The following is a 20,973-nucleotide window of genomic DNA, read 5'->3' as shown; positions in this document are numbered from 1 at the left end:
AGTTCTCCTTTGTTCAGAACTGAAGACCCAAAACATTATACTACATTGGCTCCTGTGTCACTGTAATCTCTGTAAAGTGCAACTCTGTTTGACCTGTTCTTATATCAGCCTCTTAAATCTATATTAATATGTATGTGTGCATGCTCCCTCCCCCCATACACTCCATTTATTTGTGCACATGTCCTTCCACACAGAATAAATGAATAGATCTGGAACTGACAGAAAAATATTGATCTTCCACAGTGGTCTTTGTCAGAGCAGTATGTAACTTGATTATCCTCTACACACATACACATATGCATTCAGCACTCTGAATATATAGAAATCTTTTTTTTTCTCATACCCTTTTAAGAGAAATGACAGCTCCATCATTTACCCTCCCTTAAACCTCCAAAATATCCCTCACCTCCATCACATCTCACATAGATTCTGGTGTGCCAGAATGAAAGCATCCCATTTTTTTATTTGTCAGATTTCAAGCTTTTGAGTAGAACTAATATTGACAAGTCTGAATACAACAGAAAAGAAGAAGGTGGCATTCACTTCACAGGGAGTGTGTCCATCCATCTCTCTCTCTGTAAGCATGCATGCATGCATCTGACTCCCTGCCTAGGGCTTAGAAGAGGCGGAGGGGAGAGATCTGTGCTTTTTCTCTCCTTTCTTTTCGATAGGAGATGCTAAGGCAGTGTTATTAAATAGGGCATCTGTAGAGGAGGGGTTTCCTTTTCCCTGAGTGCTTTGCTCACTCAGAAGCTCTACCTTGCAGCTTTGGATTGATAAGCTATAAGGAATGGTTTTCCCTTATCAACAGTAAGTGCATTTCTGCTCATCAAGGGGGTCTGGTAAGAATAGAAACGTGTAATGTGAAAGAAGAAGATGACGCCTAGCCGTGCTCTGCAGTGGCTGTCTTGGGGGATGGGCCCAGACAGTGCCAGCCTGGATGGATGTGTGTGTGTGCAAGTGTGTGTACAGTGGGTGCATTTGTCTTTGACAGACTGAGAAAGGATTGGGGTGGGGGATTGCGGACCATGGGGGGAATGAATGGCATTTGGAGCTAACCTACCCCAGCCATGTTAAATTAGCTATTTGCTCTCTACACCGCTGTCAGAGCAGCTTAGTAGCTGCTGCAGTATGAGAAAATCGATGGAAAGGCATAGTGCTTCTGGTTTATTTTGCTGTGGGGTGGTTTGGCTTTTTGTGGGGGGGGGGTGTTAATTCTTTTTTTAGTAGCCTTCTCCATGTGTTAAACAAACATTACAATTAACTTTTATACTAGAATTCATTGGCACAAAGGCTGGACTGGTGCACTGCTCATGTCATGTGTGGAACCATGTTAACCCCACCTTCCATTTAAAATATAAAAGCAAGGCCTTTATAAAAAAAAATGTGTGATGCTTTCTAGTGATTTGTATCTTTTGAGCCTTTTTTTGATGGGAGGGAAGTACCGTCTGCCATGTATCAAGCCAGAAGGCTTACAGATCCAAATGGCTGGTTGTTTATTTTTAAGGCTGCAAATTAATTATACTCAGTAATGGTGATTAGCAATGATGCTTGAATTTCACAGCCTATTTATCAACACTAAATAGAATATCAACTCCCTGGTTAGAATGATGCTTATACTGAAATATAAACCTGTATTACAGTAAAATCAGATATCGCTCCATCAAAGTGAAAACACAAATCTTTATTTTTATGCTGCTGTTGGCATTAGCAATGATGATTTTAAAAAAAAAAATTCAAAAGGCACAGTATGGTTTTCAGTGCTTCCTGCACTACTGGCATTACATCTTGTCTGATTTGCAAGGTGATGAGTCCAAGCTTATTTTCCGTTTTCCTATAACCAAAAATTTTGTTTCCAAAATAATGAAAGCCATTAATAATGAAATTTTATACAATAATTTTGTGCATGAAACAATGTTAGTGTACATTGAAAATCACCAAACAAAAGTGTCACTATCTCAGTCATCCATGTGGACAATTTTAAATATTGGAGTATTTTGGAATTCTAGATAAGAGAGATTCAGCATGTATTTTTAACATTTGGAAAACCATCCTGAACTCTTTTTGTGAAAGGTTGACTTACAGTATAAGTGCCTTCCTTCTGTTGATCATAATATGGGGAAACCTGAAGAGATATACTTCTTAGAATCATAAAATTGGAAGAAGCCATAAGAGCCATCCTGTCCAACCCCGTGCTGTGCAAGAATACATAATCAGGGCTTTTCCAGTGGGCAACTGGTTAGGACAATGTCTGCACTGTTTTATTATTGCTATTACCACACACAACAGCTGCTGCTGCTGTTGTTGTGTTCCTTCATTTCCTACTTATAACAGCCCTCAGGAGAATTTTTCATGTGGTTTACTTGGCAGGATATATTAAAAGAAGGTTTTCCATTATCTTCTTCTAAAGCTGAGAGAGTGTGACTTGCCCACAGTCACCCAGGATGTTCCAGTGGCTGAAACGGGATTCAAACCATGGTTTTCCAGATTCCAGGTCCAACACTCAAACCACTACACCAGCTCCAGTCTATACACGCTCACATCTACAGTATATATAGATGTGTGTGTGTGCGCGCACGCGCGCGCGCACACACACACACACACACACACACACACACACTCAATTCTTACCCACCCCCCAATCCTGAAAGTCAAGGCAGCTTACAAAGTTAAAACAACTACACTTCTCCCTCCCCATTCACAGACTTAATAGTTGCGGTTTTGATTATTTGCAAATGTTAAGCCCCCAGCACACACTCCTCCCCTTCCTCCTTTCTTTGGATTTTTTCCATGGGGGGAAAAAGTCTACGAAGGAGGGAGCAGCCAGGAAGAGTGTGTGCTTGTGCCTCTTCCCCCTGCCCCTTCAAGTGGCTTCCCAAAACCAGTTACGAGCAGGGGTCAACCATCCCAAGCAGCAGAGGGGAGGTAGGAGGGGCTCACCTTATTCACGGATTTTCCACATTCGCAGGGGTCCTGTTCCCCTAATCCCCGTAAATGTGGAGGGACGACTATATAGATAAACATCCATTATCATTAAAGCATACAAAAGACAAAATGTAAACTATAAGCCCCTCTCATATGTTCCTACTGGATGTACTGTATCTGTGAGGGTGATGGAACAGAGAGAAAGTCCTCCCTAAAAGATCTCAAGACATGGGCAGGATGATATGGGAGAATATGGACCTTCAGATGGCCTGGTCCTGGTTTGTATGGGGCTTTATAGGTCATGTCTAACACTTTGAATTGTTCCCAAAAACAGACCCATAGCCAGTGCACCTATTGTAAGAAGGATGTTGTATGATCCCTATAACCACTCCCAGTTAACAACCTGGTTGCAGCTCTTTTAATCAGCTGAAGCTCCCAAGCTCTCACTGCTTTGTTCAGTATGAAGCGGTATATAAATGAAGCTGCTGCTGCTGATGATGATGCAAAAGCAGTGTCATATAAAATATGTTACAGTAATCCAAACAGGATGCAACAAAGGCATGTAACAATTTCCCTTGTATTCCTGTATTGGATTGGAAACTCAAGATGTAATACTGGTCTCCAGTTTCAGAGGATGGTATGGAGGCTCTTGTTACCCTTAGCACTGACTGAGCACTCTTCACCACCACGACATCCAGCTTTCACATGGTGATGGGGCATACAGTGGCATGGATGATTCTAACTTTAGTGCTCACTTGTGCATCTTTACCTTTTAAGATCTTGTCTAACTCTGTCATAGCTGCTCTCTCCATTCCTAGTCTTCTTGTTATCTCATGATTGAGGTCTTCATTCTGTTCAATATTTAATCCAAGGCATCAGAAATCTTTAATAGTTTGGATTTCCTCATTGTCTTGGCTGAATTTATGTAGGTTCTCTGTAGTCATTATTTTTGTCATATGTTCAGCTGTAAGCCTGCCTTTGCATTTTGTCCCTTGACCTTCCTCAGTAATTATTCCAACTCTGTGATGCTTTCCACTAGTAGTATGGTGTCATCCGCATATCTTAGATGGTTGATGTTCCTTCCTCCTATCTTCACTCCTCTTCTGAGTGTAATCCTGCTCTTTGCCTGATGTTTTCTGCATCCAAGTTGAACAAGTAATCTGATAATATGCACCCTTGCCTGACCCCTTACAAATTTGGAAACTGTTCTGTTTCTCCATATTCTAACAGTTGCCTCTTGTCCTAAATACAGATTTCTCATCAGGACTATCAAACATTGTGGCACTGCCATGTCTTTAAAAGTGTTCCATAGTTTGTCATGATCTATGCAGTTAAAGGCTTCAAAGAATGCCAATTTTCTTTTTGAAGAATATTGAGTAGCTGGAGCGTATCCAAAGGAGGATGATCAAAATGGTGAAGGGTCTGGAAACCATGCCCTATGAGGAGAGACTTAGGGAGCTAGTTATGTTTAGCTGGGAGGAGAGAAGGTTAAAACGTGATATGATAGCCCTGATTAAATATCTGAAGGGATGTCATGTTGAGGAGGAAGCAAGCTTGTTTTCTGCTACTCCAGAGACTAGGACCCAGAGCAGTGGATTCAAACTGCAGGAAAAGAGATTCCACCTAAACATTAGGAAGAACCTCCTGACAATAAGAGCTGTTTGACAGTGGAACAGACTCCCTCGGAGTGTAGTGGAGTCTCCTTCTTTGTGGAGGTTTTTAAACAAAGGTTGTACGTTACGTCAGGTGCTTTGATTGTGTGTTCCTGCATGGCAGGGGGTTCGACTGCATGGCCCATGTGGTATCTTCCAACTCTATGATTTATTAGCCATATGAGTGCCTTTTTCTTTCCTGAACCCTGCCTGCACCTCTGGGATTTGTCTCTCCATATATGATAGGACCCTGTGTTGCAGTATTTATGCATAATTTTGCTTGTGTGGGACATTAGTACTATGGTTCTATAGTTGCTGCAGTCTTTTGTGTCTCCTTTTTCATGAACCTAGCCATACAGAAAACAGGATCCGAACAGACAGGCCAAAATAAAGCTGCTTCAGATCACTTTGGAGGTATGCTGTTTAAATGACACACACATTTTAAGAGGCCAGAAGCTGTGCCAAAGCTGTGCTTTAGTCTTTAGAACTGGAGTGTGGTTTTGGCACAGCTTCCGGCCTCTTAGGACGCATGCAGCATTTAAACAGCATTCTTCCAAAATGACCCAAAGCAGCTTTATTTTGGCCTGTCTGTTCGGGCCTTTATTTACTATGCTTCTGCATATATTTCTCCAGGCTGTATCAAACTTTTCAAAGTATACCTTAAATCTGCAACCTTGTGAGAACTCTTGTTGTCTACAAAAATTTTTGTGGTATTGTAAAGGCAAATTTGTGAGCAGGAGTGGGTTCATCATTGGATGCAACTGATTCTTGCCACAAAATCTTGTGCTACAGTAAATCTGTTCATTTCTATAGTATGATGCCATCACTCATTTTGAGAGTTTCCTCAGCAAAGGGCTCTCTGCAGGGCCATTTCTCATGTGGTTGACTCTTCAAGACTGATAAGGAGTTTACCTTGTGGGCTGGCACATTGAAAGGCCATTTTTCCTTGCTTACTTTCAATAAGGGGTTGCAAAACTTTGGAGAAGTAGTCACCCAGTAGCCTTCATTTTGATTTTTCCTCATCAGTCCATTTTAATCAAACATCTACAGGAAAAAATAAAATGGCAGCTATCAGCCAAATTGCAGCCCCTGAAGTTTAGTCTATCAGGAAAGGATGACAGCTTTCTGCATGATGAGCCTCACAAGAATACTTTGGGGAGGGAGTGTTTAGGTGCTAGCAAGTGACCATCACTACCAGTGCCTTTTGCTGACTACTTGGTCTGCTGCACTGGCTTGGTGACTCTTCTCAAATTTGCCTAACATACAGGTACATTGTAAATTAAGCTTCTTCATTTTGAACACAACTTGGAAAGTTTTTTTTTTAATGAAAGAACTTTGTTACTGCAGCTCATTACAATTATTGTTGTGAACAGTTGCCAGGTTCACCAATTGGTGTAACTCAGAAGTAATTTGTTACATCACTCTTTAAAGGCACATTGAAACTGTATTACTTCTATTGGTTTAACAAAAGCAATTAAGATATAAAAATGGCCCAATTTTTCCCCAATGAGATAAATGTTTTCAGAATAACAAGTAATTTTTCCTAAATATATATTGCTACCTGTGGCTTGTTTCTTTTTAAAAGTGTAGGCATTGTAGGGATCTGTTACAGACCCCCAAACCAGAGTGAGGACTTGGATGGTACCTTCCAGGAACAGATGGCCACACATTCAGAAATGAGAGATGTAGTAGTAATGGGGGATTTCAGCTATCCTGATACTTGTTGGAAGTCAAATTCTTTGCAGAATATAAGGTCCAACAAATTCCTTACTTGCCTTGTAGACAATTTTATTGTGCAGGAGGTAGAAGAGACAAGAAGGCAGTCAGTTGTTTTAAATCTGATCCTAACCAACTATGATGACCTGGTTAATGGGGTGGAAGTGGCAGGATTCTTAAGTAGGAGTGATGATGTTCTCCTGGAATTTGTTATATAGGTGAAAGAGGAAGCCAAGCATAGTCAGACAAACATTCCAGATTTTAAGAAAGCTGATTTGAGTAAACTTAGAAAGATACTGGGGTGATCCCATTGTCAGGAATACTAAAAGAGAAGAGAGTTCATGGTGGATGGGAGTTTCTTAAAAGTGAGATATTGAAGGCACAATTTCAAACATTTCCAATGAGGAGGGGAAATGGGAGGTGTCTAAAGATCTTTCAGCTGAGCTAAGATTTAAAAGAGACATGTACAAGAAATGGAAGGGGAGGGTCACCAAATTGGTATTCAAACAAATATCCAGCACACTCAGGGAGAAAGTCAGAGAAGCTAAAGCACAGAACAAGCTCCAGCATGCTAGAGTGTTTGAAAACAATACATGGGGGGGGGGGGTGCGTATAGAATCATAGTATCATAGAGTTGGAAGAGACCTCAAGGGTTGTCAAATCCAGCCTCCTGCCATGCAGAAAGACACAATCAAAGAATTTCTGACAGATCGACATCCAGATTTCATGGTCCATATTTTTCTTAGGGCCACACTCATGTGCTTTGGCTGGGATAGGAATGGTTTGGTGACCACACAACCAGTGGTGCAAGTTGCTGAGGAATTTTGACCTTAACCTCATCATTCTGGAAAACATTCTTCAACATCCAGTGTTTGTTTTCCATGGCTTTTATGATGGACCTGAAGGGGATCTGATGAAATGCCAACCGGCATAAGTAACAAATTAGTTAATTGGGCCAGTCTGTCTGAAGAAGTAATTAGCATTACAAAGTAAGCAGGGGGAGCAAACTGAAGGCACCATGATGGTTTTGGAGCTGCAGTTTCAATCAATGCTAATGAAACATTTTTATAGTGACAACAAACTCCTACAAGGTGGTATTTGGAGACTCTGTGCTTTTTGGCATTGTTTGTACCCTAGGTTTTGCTCTCCTCCTTTACTAGGAATGTCAGGGTAGCTAGTGGAATGTTGCTGAGCTGATGGAGCTGGGTGCTTTTACTAATTGTGTTATTTTGGCACCTGATGCAGAAAATCTCACAGCCACCTCTTCCCATTTCAGTCAGTTAAAAAATCCAGTCACACCCAAAATCTGCCGCCCAAGGTGGCTTTCTCATTCTGCCTAATGGAAGGGCCAGCCCTGACCTCAGGACATGTCTGCATACCTGCGCTTGTTTAAGCAATATTTCTGTGAATCTTTTCCACATTGCAAACCTCATTGCATTTCATACCCTTGAGAGTTTTCAAATGTTAACATTTTTGGACTCGAGCACTCAAAACTTCAGGGAGCTGCAGTCCCCCCCAAAAAGTAATTCTTCCAAGATCTGCCTACACCACTCCCATTTCTACTAACCCATCATCATGCCTTATGGATGCCTAAATGCCTATTTCACTCTAGGAATGTGCTGTCAGCTGCGACTTCTGGATGTGCATATTTCCAACAAAATAAGAATCTGTTGCATTGCTTATTTACCATGGCATGCATGCAGAGCACACAGCATTTCCTACATTAAAGTGACACCTCCTGAAGAAGTTAATGCACCAATAGAAAGCATCCACTGAGTCTCATTCATATGTTAGACTCTGGGCAGGTTCAAGGAGAGACAGTCCCTATATTTGTTGCCAGCATCTGTTCCTCCAGTATGATCCATATTCATTCCAGGGCATGCAAGGCAGTTGACTCTTAGAGAATATACATAAGTGAAGCAGAAACAAAAGCATAAGACAAACATTTTATATCTTTTTTTCATGTTTCATCGCCTTCTGTTTTCTGTCCCTCCCACTTTCTAGGGTGAAGAAGCTAAAGGAGACTTTTACATTCATACAGCAGCTGGACAAGAACATGAGTAATCTACGCACCTGGCTGGCCCGCATTGAGTCTGAGCTCTCCAAACCTGTTGTTTATGATATCTGTGATGACCAAGAGATACAGAAGAGACTTGCAGAGCAGCAGGTCAGACAGGGGAAACAACAGATTTTCTGAAAAGGGCATGCTAATGGTGGTCTTGATGATTTGTGGTTGACCTCGGTACTGCTTTTGGCAATGGATTTGGGGCATTTATCATGAAGATTTGAACTTCAAATGCTTGGGAAATTCAGAGGTTTCTGAGCCAGGGGATTCTAGGAATTGTAGTCTAGAAAAATAACTTCCCCTAAGCCTTGATCTCCTAATGTACAGTGGGCTCTTGATATCCACTGGGGTTTGATTCCAAAATCTGTGAATATTCAAGTCCCATTAAATACAATGGTTAATAAAATTTATATAAAATGGCAAAATCAAGCTTTGCTATTTGGTGTGTGTGTGTATATATATATATATTCAAGGCATGGATGCTTGAATCTGTGGATAAAGAATCCGCAGATAAAGAACCTATGAATAAGGAGGGCTGGCTATATTTCTGTATAGCTTACAAGGGCTCCTGAGGCAATGAACAAATAAAAACCAATTAAAACAATATAGAGAAAAGAACATGTTTAAAACACATTAAAATACTCTTTCAAAACGCCTAAAAGCAGTCTAAAAACAATCCTAGGATCCAGTTTTAAAACAATTAAAACAACAGTTTCAGGCCTTGAATGCCATGCAGAACAGCACTTTGTTGGCTGCCTGCCAGAAGCTTACAAGAGATGGAGTGGGTTAACTTCCTTGGGTACGAAGTCCCACAGTCAAGGTGCTGCTACAGAGAAATCTCTGTTACATGTAACCACCAACCTAAATTCACAGGACGTGCAACAGGACCTTCTCTGAAAATCTTAAATTTCTGGCAGGCTCATATGGGAGGAGGCAGTCTTTTCAGATACCAGGGTCCCAAAGTATTTAGGGTTTTGTAAATCAACACCAGTACCTTGAATTGAGCTTGAAAGCAAATTGGAAACAAATGCAGTTCTTGCAGGACAGGTATTAATATTCCACCATTTAAAACAAAAATTAACTTTCCCCCTTAACTTATTAAATTAATATGTCAAAGAGAAGGTTTGGCCAGGGGTCTTCACACTGAGAATGTTAGTTTTGTCTGTGCAGGCTCATAATAGTTTGTGTTTTACACAAGGGAGAATGCAGATTTTGGATCTTCACCTCTAGTTTGATGCATTTTATGAGCCTGCTGATCATATAGCTCAGCTCTAAAGAGTTTTTAGGAAGTATTTTTTTATCCCAACTTTTTTGACATTTTGTATGCCATGTTCAGTACCTTTCTGCTATTACAGTTTTTACTTGTTAAACAAACAAACAAAAATAAACAACAACCTGGATTTTATAAGAGGAAATGCTTACTAATAACTTAGTAATTGGAGATGGCTTTTTACTCCCGGTTACAGGACCTGCAGCGGGACATTGAACAGCATAGCGCAGGTGTAGAATCTGTGTTCAGCATCTGTGAAGTCTTGCTGCATGACTCGGATGCATGTGCCAACGAAACTGAATGTGACTCCATCCAACAGACCACAAGGAGCTTGGACCGACGGTGGAGAAACATCTGTGCCATGTCTATGGAGAGGCGAATGAAGTGAGAGGCATTACTTTTTTCTCTCTTTTGTGTCAGGAGAAAAAAAAGCATGTTACTATTTTTTAACTTAACGTTTTTCTTAATACTGTCTTTTGCACCATCTGCCAAAAGTTCCAAAGGATCTGTTCTGAAAAGAATAATCATGCATGGGTCACCTTTCCTGGGAGAGATGGACACTCAGTGAAATCTCTCTTGCCTGAAGTTGGTTCCAGGTGGAGGTGTCTAGAGGGTGCCATAATCAGTGAGCTAGTCCAAACTTTAAAAAGGGCTATGTAAGGTGCTGAACTTATTTGGGAGCAGTGTTCAGCACTACTCCCAAATAAGAGAGCTCCTTTAAAAATTCATACTAAAGATTAGTGGATTCGCTGCTCTCCTGATAAGGGAACTTCCACTGAGCCCAAATTCAGTTCCTGGCATCTTCAGCTAGAACAGGGCTGGGAAAAGTACGTTCCACATGTGACTTCTAAAAAACATTTATTTTTCTTTTGGCCTTCCAAATGATGGGGGAATTTCCTTTCTTGGAAGCTTCTAGGAGTGTTGCATTACAATAAAAAAAACAAAACCACAAGTGGACTTCCATGTTGCTGCCACAGCAGTTGAAATGGAAACAATGTTATACAGTGCGCCTGCATTATACGGAGGTGCGCTATAAGTGGTCTTGAGCTTGCGCACAGGGCACAAGGGGCAGTACATCCCATTCGGATGAATGGGGCGTGCGCCGCCGCGCTGTGCACACAAGCCCCATTCACTTGTATGGGGTTCCAGCATCAGTGGAATGCGCCTTATGAGGGGGGAGGGTCCGGAATGGATCCCCCACATAAGGCAAGGTTCAACTGTAATTTTATATTTTGAAAGGGCTCCAGGTTTAGTTTTCTCTGTCCATCTCCACAGCAAGGAGTCAGCACCTCAGTCCATTTTCATTCTTTCTATATAGGTCACTTCTGAATAGCTGAATGGCTTTGTACTCTTAATTTGGGGTTTGGTTGCTTTTTTTAGCCCATCCCTGCAATTAATGAATATATTGGGGGAAATGTTTTGCTTGTTTCTATGTTAGGATCGAGGAGACCTGGCGCCTATGGCAAAGGTTTTTAGAAGATTACTCTCGCTTTGAAGACTGGCTAAAGACAGCAGAGAGGACAGCAGCTTATCCCAACTCTTCCGAGGTTTCATACACAAATGCCAAAGAAGAGCTGAAGAAATTTGAAGTAAACATTCTTCTTGTTTTCCCATTCTTGAATGACCTGCAAGTGACTTATAATTTTTTTGAGTTTTGGTCTTAAAATATTTGGCTCAGTGGTGTGTCTCTCTTAGATGAAAATGGTAGTACTATATCCAATATATCTAGGCATCTTGAGATATTTTATAATATTAAAAACAGTATTCAGAAATGGTGATATATCCAGTATATTTAGGAATTTTTAGATATTTCAGAATGTTGACAACTGAAACAGTCTGTTGTGAAACAGTTCTGATGTGCCACAAATCAGAATCTTGTAATTCTAATAAGCCACTATTGGGAGGTGATTAATTAATGTATGTTTTTTTTATGTGCCCCCTGTGGTCCTCTGTTCTTTAAAGAACTTTATTGTATAAGCATTAATTATATTTTCATCTCAGGCATTTCAACGGCAAATCCATGAACGGCTCACTCAGCTGGAGCTGATCAATAAGCAGTACCGCCGACTGGCCCGTGAGAACCGCACTGATTCAGCCAGCAGACTCAAGCAGATGGTGCATGAAGGCAACCAGCGCTGGGATAATCTGCAGAGACGTGTCTCAGCCATTCTCAGGAGACTCAAGGTAACTACCAGCTGACTAGTGCTTCTGCATTGAAAGCACTTCACCTGAGAGTTGTATATGGTGATATTGCTCTGGGAGGGGGAGCAAACGAAATGGGGAGAGGAAGGGCTGAGTTATAAGTGGTCCAGTGAGTGTAATTCCTCCAGCCTTTTATTGGCTAAGGTTCAAATGCTAAAGGAAAAGGGTACACCTGGATTCCATTTCTTCCTCCATCATTTCCCAAAACTCTTGAAGTTTCTATTATCATCAGTGTTTTCAGTCTTGAGTAACTGAGTAAAGACACTTGGATACCTTTCAAGGATGTGCCTCCACCTTTGGACAGGTAGGGTTTGCAATTTTACCTTCAGGAAGATGAGATTCTTCTGTTGCTGACATCTACATTTAACTCAACAGGAATAAGCAGAGCTCCAAGAACAAGATAGAGGGAGTGGTGGTTATAGTATTGGGTTAGGACTGAGAAGAGACAGGTTCAAAGCCCAGTTCAGTCATAAAGCTTGTTTGAGTGAACTAGTCAAGAGACTCTCTTGACCAAATGAGCCAGTCACTAATTTCAAGGGTACAATGGAAGTGGGAGCATAATAGCAACTGAGTTTGTGGAATAAATAGTGGAATATAAATTTAATATATAAAGGAACCAGTTTGGGCATTTGAAAGCTGATGTGCAGATACAAAACTTGATGATGATGATGCATATTACTGCTACACCTCATATTACATGATAATGATCATACAGCTTTCTATGTTTTCTGGATACTAAAACTCTTAATGAAAGTTCCAGAAAGTTTTGCAAGCATAACATGATAGCTGGGGATGTTTAGCTTGGAGAAGAAAAGGTTAAGAGGTTGTGTTGGGTAACTGTCCTGTGGTTGCATTTAGTACTTTACCAATCAATGGGAAGAATTTGTGGGCACGAAGGACAGTGTTCTAGTGTGGCTGACCGAAATGGACCTGCAACTAACAAACGTGGAGCATTTCTCAGAGAGTAACTTTGATGACAAAATGCGGCAGCTAAACGTAAGTATTGCTTTTTGAACTTAACCCAATTCTTTCCATAGTAAATCTGTTTCTAGACTGTTCTGGTGTTTTCTGAATTTTCAGATGTTTATTTTTTTAAAAACATAGCATCTTCTGGGGTATATTAATGGTTTATTTCAAAGCCCAAGAGCTGTGTAGTGATCCCTTTACTTTCTCAGGTATCCAAAGTACTTTCATTTATTGTAAAACTGTAAATCTGGTGCCTTCCTTAAAGCCAATAGGTGCACTTTTCTATTTCACAATCCCTATATTTTCAAAATTTAGGAAATTGTAACAGGACTCAGTAGGCAAGTGTGGGCAAAGTACAACATTCTAGGTCTTGTTGGATTGAAGTTTCCATCATCTGTTGCTATGGCTATGCTGGTTAGGAAATGTAGGAATCTTAGCCCGGAGGCCTAAAGGAGAAGGAGGGTATTAAGCAGCAACTGACTTGCCTTCTCCGTGGCATAGTTTACAAGGCCTAACCTATAAGAGCAGGAAGCACATCTCCCTCAGCTGGTGCCAGGACTGCTGCTCCTCTGATAGCATCTTTTGTATCTCTCATCAGTTTGTTTTCCATCCCTTCTTGTGGCATTCAGTAATCAGGATGACACTGCTTGAATGACATCCAAAATCCTCAAAGCACTGATACCTTTATTGAGTCAATCAAAATGCACAAAATATTTGTTGCAAGCTTTTGAAGCTCCACTGGATTCTTCATCAGCCAAGGGTGTTAAAATCATGTAGGAGGGGGAAATGATGATGTTAGTCACAAACCTGTATTTTATCAAGATGTTGTGGTTGATTATCTCAGTTAAGATGTTATGGAGGAATATCCATGCAGGCAGGCCACCCTTCCTTGGGCCATGGAAGACAAAGCATCTTAAAATCCAGGGAATAAAATTTATATTCCATTAGCAACACAAATAAATACAGTTATCCCTCTACATTTGCAGATTTGACTTTTGCGGATTTGATTATTCACAGATTTTATTAATATGTCCTCCCTAGGAATATCTAGGTCCTCCAGTGCAACTCTATGGTCAACTTTAACCAAAGGTCACACTGAAGGACCTAGAGATTCCTAGAGATAACACTCCACTAGCCATTTGTAGTTCTACCAGCGCAATTTTATGGTCAGTGTCCAGCAGATGTTGACCACTGAGTTGCACTGGAGGAGCTAGAGATTCCTAGAGAGGTGTTCTCTCAGGTAAAAAAAGTAGTGTTTTTTATGTGTGGTTTTTCCACTTTCACTGGGGTCCTGTGCTCCTAACCCCAGCGAATGTGGAGGGACCACAGTACTTTTGAGATCCAGATTGTCTCTCTCCATTGTGAAGCTACAAGCCCCTTTGTTAGGCAGAAAACAGTGAATTTCTCAAGAAGTCTCCTTGCATTTGTATTAGGAAAATTTTAGCTGCTGTTTAGGTAAAACATGCCAAATGCAGTCCCATTTTTAAAAAAAGTTTTTATCTTTGTTGGAGGTAGAAACCCTCATATAGTGTAATCCTAGTCCATTGACTCCCTCCTCTCTTGTTGTAGCTAAAATGTGGTAAAATCTTGAGCTTAGAACAATTCTTGCCTCTTTTTCAAACAGGGTTTCCAGCAGGAAATAATGCTCAACACCAACAAGATTGATCAGCTCATTGAGTTTGGGGAGCATCTGATTCAGAAAAGTGAGCCATCGGATGCTGTCGTAATTGAAGAGGAGCTAGAAGAACTCCACAAATACTGCCAGGAAGTATTTGGTCGTGTCTCCAGATTCCATCAAAGATTGGCATCCTGGCACCCAGTAAGAACTAATAGAATGATCTTTAGGTTCCCCCATGAAATTTTCCTTCAGTCCCCAAATTCAATGCACAGTGAGACATTGAAAATCATCCCCAACCAGAACTCTTTATATTTACTGTGCCAGCTTTCCCTTGGTAACTTTGCTTGTCCCTTGTCTTTGGATGCCTCAACTTTATTTCTTAAGGCCACGTCAAGTTTTAAGTTATTGCAGTGCTAGAAATTTGGAGAGTGAAGGACATTTTCATTTTGGATGGTGCAGAATTCTTATTTAGTGGCCAGTGTCCCCCTTCCCTCCACCATTGGAAGCTGAACCCCAGTTGATGATGATGATGATGATGATGATGATTAACCTTTATTTATATAGCGCTGTAAATTTACACAGCGCTGTACTGTACATACAATCTTTTTAATTAGATGGCTGTCCTTTCATTGGTTTGAAGTTCAAATTAAAGTTAATTAACTTGTATCCAAGTCCTTTGTTTCTTCAGCAGTATTTTGCTGTCAAAAGCCTTGTGAATCAAGAATTAAAAGGCTTAAGGAAGTCTTCCCCAGACTTCTGATAATAAGAGGAGGCATTTTTATGTGTGAAAATGAAGACCTTCTCTTAAACCCCCAGTTTCCCAGAGCATGTGGCACTAAATCTAAGCTAGAGGCCATGGGATGGTGAATCTGAGCATGCTGTGAAGTGGATTGGCCCTTCTGCTTAGGCACTGGTAGGAATATGATAATTTCAGTAATGGAGTTGAGTAATTGTGGTCATGTTTCTTTTCTCCTGTTAGGGTCTAGAAGATGAAAAAGAGTCTTCTGAAAACGAAGCTGATACAGAAGATGTAAGGGGGATACAGAATGATCTATGGCACAAGAAAGCTTTACAGGAGGTCCCACCACCCCACCAGTCACTCTGTCACCTCATGCCCCCAGCAGTGAGTCACGAGAGGTCAGGCTGTGAGACACCTGTCAGTGTGGACTCCATTCCGCTGGAGTGGGATCACACAGGAGATGTGGGAGGCTCTTCCTCTCCAGAGGATGAGGAAGAAGAGCCATACTACAGTGCACTCTCAGGTAAGTTGCCTCTCACCATTGAGCTACTCTTTCATTTCATCTAGGAATGATAACTTTCATTCACACATAAAATCCAATAGCCCAGCTTTAAATGTTGGATTTTAGCAATGCAGCCAAAGCATTTCACCTCAGGAGCTTTTCCATCTTTCCTATTCAGCAATACTTATTCTATATATTGTGCAGAATGAAGTAGGAGACTTGTGTACCTAAGGACTGGGGAGAAATATGTTTGGTTCAAAGGGAAATGTTGCTAATTTGTGCTTGCTAGACCAATGTGAGAACCAAAATGCAGTCAGTATATATCCTGCAGTATTTCTTCTCCACATTTTGTGATGCTGTTTTTCAGTCCAAAAACAAAAACAAAACTTACAGAGATGTGCAAAAAAGGAGATTATTGCACTACACTCTTAAAGCATTTCCATTCCTCTTTAACTTCTCTGACTGCCTCCTGTTGCATTTTGGGTTTTGTAGTTCAGTGAGGCCTAAGAGCTCTTTGACTGAATATTCTAAATGCCCCTTCCTAAACCGCAAATCCCAGAATGCAACAGGAGGCAGCCAGAGCAGTTAAAGTGAAATAGCAAGGTTTTAAGAGTGTAGTGCGATAATCTTAATGAAAAGGGGGTGGCCAAAAATGTATTACTTTAGAGGAAATCACTTACAAAAATGTGTATACTAGGCAACATTGTAAGTAAAAATGTATCAGGAGAAATGATATGAACAGTTTTTTGTGCAGACAAATTTATTTTTGTATTTGTCTACCCCCAGACAAGTAGAAAAACAGAATTAGAAACTCAGAAAAGTAGGTAGAACATACCTGTGACTGCAAAAATGAGACGCTGAAAGAAACCAAAATTGATTACTTTCTCTCTGTGTTTAGCCTGAACCACTTCCTTCTAAAAGTGGTGTGTGTGCCTCATTTCGACACTTAACCCTTCAGGGATAGACCAGAACATAGTAATAAAGCACAGGATTTGCATCCAGAAAGCACCAGGTTCTATCTGTGGCATCTTTCAGTTAAAAGATTGTTGCAAAGTACTCTGGAAAGCTGCTGCTAGTTAAAATAAGACAAGACTGGGCTAAAGAGATAAATAATGTGACTGGTACAAAGCAGTTTCCTATAATGTGTGCAAAAAAGTAGCACATCAGGGTGACAATCTTTTCATAGACCTCTCTGAAGTGCTGGCTTGCTTCCTTCAGAGAAGCAAGATTCCTTCCTCCCTCTCCAGGCTGACACGGTCCATCTCATTCTGTGTTACGTGCAGCAGGGCGTTTATATACAAGCAGCAAACAGTACCAGGAAAAAGAAGCATACTGTGTTGTGAATGGCTTTGCACATATTCCGTCCTATGAGTTCTGCTCTCATAGCTTCCCCATGGATATCTGCAGGGTTCGGTGCAATCTGTTGCAAAAAGAGGAAGCTATAAATGGGTGCAATCGATGGTGGGGTGGAGGAGGCACACTGTAGAGATGTCATTGGAAGGTATTTCCCCCCAGTTCATGTCCATACATTCTTAGCTGCTCCAAATCATCACTCCTACTATTTCCAAAAGCAGCCCCAAAATAATAATATTGTTTTTATACTTTGTGATGTTTTTATGATATGCATTTTAGACATGATTGCCTGTATGGAGATTTTTGGTTGTAATCCCGCTTCGAACCGTTGGGAGAAGCGGGAAAATACAAATAAACATTATTATTATTATTATTATTATTATTATTATTATTATTCCCTTAGCAGAGCCTGGCTGTAATCATTATAGGAGAGATCTGTATGTTTACATTTTTAAAGATGCTGCCACCCAAAAGGTGGCAGGGGTGGTAATGGGGAGAGAAATCACATGCATAACAGAGTGAATGAATGCCTCCCTCACTCCAAACTAGTTCCATCTTAATCTCCCCTTATAAAAATGATAAAGGGAGATGATCTATATGTTAAGTTATGTTATGTACGTGGAACTTCAGTATTTAAAGGCAGTATATCTTCGGGGGAAGCAAAGAGCAAGAGAGGGCTGTTGCCTTTATGCTCTTCTTATGAGCTTCTCAAAGCCATTGCAGTCCACTCCTTTTAAAAAAAAGAATGCCAGACCATAAGAACATTTGAGCTGAATCCAGCAGAGGCAGATCTTACAGAAAATTTTTGTGGGGCGATACGGGGAGGGTGAACGGGCTCGCTCTATGTCCAGTGTAGCAACTGGTGACGTTAATTCTTTTTTCAGATGTAGAAATCCCTGAGCATCCTGAGGCATATCTTAAAATGACCACAAAAGCTTTGAGAGCAGCTTCTGGTAGGCACCTGCTACTGCATGTGTCTCAACATGACAGTTTCCCCCCGTGCTGCACGCTGTGCTCTTCACTCCTCTCTCATATGCAAGTGTCTGACCTCCCTGGTTTGTGTTGACACCATGGGCCAGTTGGCTTATGGTGGGTTCTCTTTTTTGTTCTGTTTTTATTTTCCAACTCTGCACCATCCACATGTGTTTCTATATGAATCGGGATTTACACCACTTTTGAGTTTTCTTCACTTCAGCACAAAAATGGCTAGAGTTACAGCTTGGAAACATTACTATTGGCAGGACAAAAACTCCCAGAATTCACATTGGCCATGTTACCTGGGGATTTGGAGAAAAGTAGTCCAAAAATAATATATATATCCCCACTTAGATTTGTGTTTGAATCTGAGTTAAACCTTCCTGTGTCCATTCCTCACAGTGTGGTCTGGGCAAAAATTCTGAATGGTGGTTATCACTTCCGCTACAGCTTAGTTTAGTTTTCAAAGCATTGGTTCTCGCATAGCAGCCTTGACCTTTCTTCCTATATGTGCCATCCAGAATTAGCATTTTTTTCATCACTCCAAAATCAAAGGAGTCCCTTCTTGACTATCGTCACTTGGCACAGGTATGTTTTCAGCATCACTCAGAAGTCCTGTTCCTAGCAGAGATGGCCAGAGAGATTCTGATACCTGAGGGTAGAAAAATCCAAATGGTTTCCCTCCCTATCAAATGGGTTAAAATGATAATTAACAAAATAATTGAATTATTTGCTCTATTTCAGTGGTATCCACAGATATGCCCTCCAAAGTGAGCCACCTCATTCAGCTTAGCTGCTCCCATATATTGACAAAGTTACCTCTTGCAGTACAATTTCCAGAATCCCCAACAACTGAGCTGGGGGATTCTGGCAGTCGTAGTCCAAAAATAACATTTCCACACCTTCCTCCAGACTCTATTCATATTGTCTATAGGCATTTTCAGGAAGAACAGAGGAAAGCGTTCCCATAACTGCATGGCTGCCATTTCATTGTCCCCAAAACACGGCTGACATACATTTGCAAACAAGCATGCTTTGCAATGAGAATGGCGAAACTCATTTTGTGCTCATACCATTACTTGGTTATTCCTCTTCTGCAGAATGCTTTTAATTCATTATTTTACAAAAACACAGTAATAATCTTTCCCCATCCCTTCCCTGTCCCCTAGCGTCTCATTTTCTGTGTATCTCTTTTGCATTCTCATGCAACAGGAAAATCTGCCTCTGAAACACATACATGGCACTCCCCTGAAAGCCCAGTTGGTCGAAAACATCCATACAACCAAAGAGAAATGGTTAGAGGTGTCTTGGCACACAGTCCAGAGACCAGCACACCCTTCAAAGCAAGCTATGTAAGTCCCAGATGGAAGAATATTTCCAGATAGCAAGACTTTGTGGACCTTTCTTGAGGGGTGAAAGGACCTGGGAGTGGCATATTACAATTTGGGTGGAGACTGGGAGGGGCATATTCCAGCATTAGATAAAGCTAAAAGCATGTTTTGGGGCCAGATGCTTGTGGTTGATAATTGTTATCAAGTTGGTTTTAACTCATAGTGACCCTATGAATGAGAGACCTCCAAGTCACCTGTTGCGGTCTTGCACAATCAGGGCTGTGGCTTCCTTGACTGAGTCTATCCACCGGTAATGTGGTCTTCTTTCTGACTGCTAGTGTGGAGGTTTTAGGAAACGTGTGGCACACCCCGTGTGATAGAAAAGTTGAATGATACAAATGACATTGTTCTACAGCAGTGGTTTCAAACATGTGGCTTCCCAGAAGTTGTATCCAGAATGCCTCCACATTGGCTGTGCTGGCTGGGGTTTGGGGAGTTGAAGTCTAATATCTGGGGACCTACAGGTTGAGAATGAATGTTCTAGAGAGAGGTGAGAAGACCAAAGTATGAGAACAGAAAGTGCTGCTGAGATTGTTAAGGAAGAAAACAAGATTTGTTCATCTCTGGTATTCTGACTAGGTATTTTGTGAATTCAGAGTGTGTTTGCACATCATTGCAAAGGTGGTGAAACAGGATGAAGGACACATTGCTTGCGAATGCAGTGGTAGGCACTTGAATGCAGCCATTTCACTGAAGCCTCCTCTCCCTTCTCTGTTGCCATATTCCAGGTAAAACAACTGAGCACTGGGAGCATAGACAGCATGAAAGAGATCTCTGGGATTTTGCCTAGTGAAGAACCCCAGGCGAACCAAAACCTCATTGGTGTTGCAGCTGTTGAGAAACCACCAGGTATGTTAACAGTGTTTTTGGGTGGTTGGGGAGAGGAGTAATTTGAGGGGAGAGATTTTTTTGTTCTACAACTTCCAGAATGCTGGGGGATTCTGGACTTTGTACTCTAATAAAACTGAATGAATGCCTTTATTTCAGTTAACAAACCATAGGCAGTATAAAAGCAAAACAACAACAGCAGCAGCAAATTAAATAACAGCAAGAGTAGTACATACACAGCATATAAACGAACATGTAAAATACATTATAACAGAGGTTTTATTAACAGACTTGCCACTTCATAATCCACTCCACCCCAATTTTCCATAAATGTTTGAGCCGGGAGAGGACATCACTACCTGCCTTTATAACACATGACTTTTCGAATTTTTACAACAGAGAAAATAAACTTTGCGACTTCCTCTGTGATCTTTTTGTCCTCATCTGCCAATAAAAACTTCAGGTACCATTCAGAAGTTTGCCTGGATGTCTATTTAATAAAGGGGTAATTAATCATAGTCTATCATCCTTGTAAAATATACAATAAAGAAGAATGTGAGATATGGATTCTGGTTGGCAATGAAACTAACTTTTCCAGTTTCTAGGGGGGAATAGTAATACGTATGACTTTGTGTCTATGTGTGTTGTAACTTGAATCAGGCAGGTATTTCTTTTTAAAATGTATATGTATACATGCATTCAAGTGACTTTTCCCCCCAATATTTTGCACTATAGTTATATAGCTTATTAAAGTTCTATATTCTCTCTCAG

At 40.9% G+C, this 20,973-nt stretch overlaps 1 protein-coding gene across 3 annotated transcripts in view; it reads left to right on the top strand.

The window, feature by feature from the left end:
• SYNE2 (spectrin repeat containing nuclear envelope protein 2) overlaps nt 1–20,973 on the top strand; it is a 233,730-nt gene that overhangs the window by 204,369 nt on the left and 8,388 nt on the right. For all 3 annotated transcript variants that reach the window (XM_042454459.1, XM_042454452.1, XM_042454444.1), the window contains 10 exons: nt 8,298–8,460; nt 9,825–10,012; nt 11,067–11,217; nt 11,630–11,812; nt 12,689–12,826; nt 14,421–14,615; nt 15,394–15,676; nt 17,893–17,961; nt 19,196–19,335; nt 20,103–20,223. In XM_042454459.1, the coding sequence (XP_042310393.1) occupies nt 8,298–8,460; nt 9,825–10,012; nt 11,067–11,217; nt 11,630–11,812; nt 12,689–12,826; nt 14,421–14,615; nt 15,394–15,676; nt 17,893–17,961; nt 19,196–19,335; nt 20,103–20,223 (1,631 nt within the window). The remainder of the gene's footprint in view (nt 1–8,297; nt 8,461–9,824; nt 10,013–11,066; nt 11,218–11,629; nt 11,813–12,688; nt 12,827–14,420; nt 14,616–15,393; nt 15,677–17,892; nt 17,962–19,195; nt 19,336–20,102; nt 20,224–20,973) is intronic.

This window comes from Sceloporus undulatus, chromosome 1 (genome assembly GCF_019175285.1).
Source record: "Sceloporus undulatus isolate JIND9_A2432 ecotype Alabama chromosome 1, SceUnd_v1.1, whole genome shotgun sequence".
In the NCBI taxonomy this organism is placed as follows: Eukaryota; Metazoa; Chordata; class Lepidosauria; order Squamata; family Phrynosomatidae; genus Sceloporus; species Sceloporus undulatus.
The sequence above is the reverse complement of the archived record's forward strand: the minus strand, read 5'-3'. Positions and strand labels throughout refer to the sequence as shown.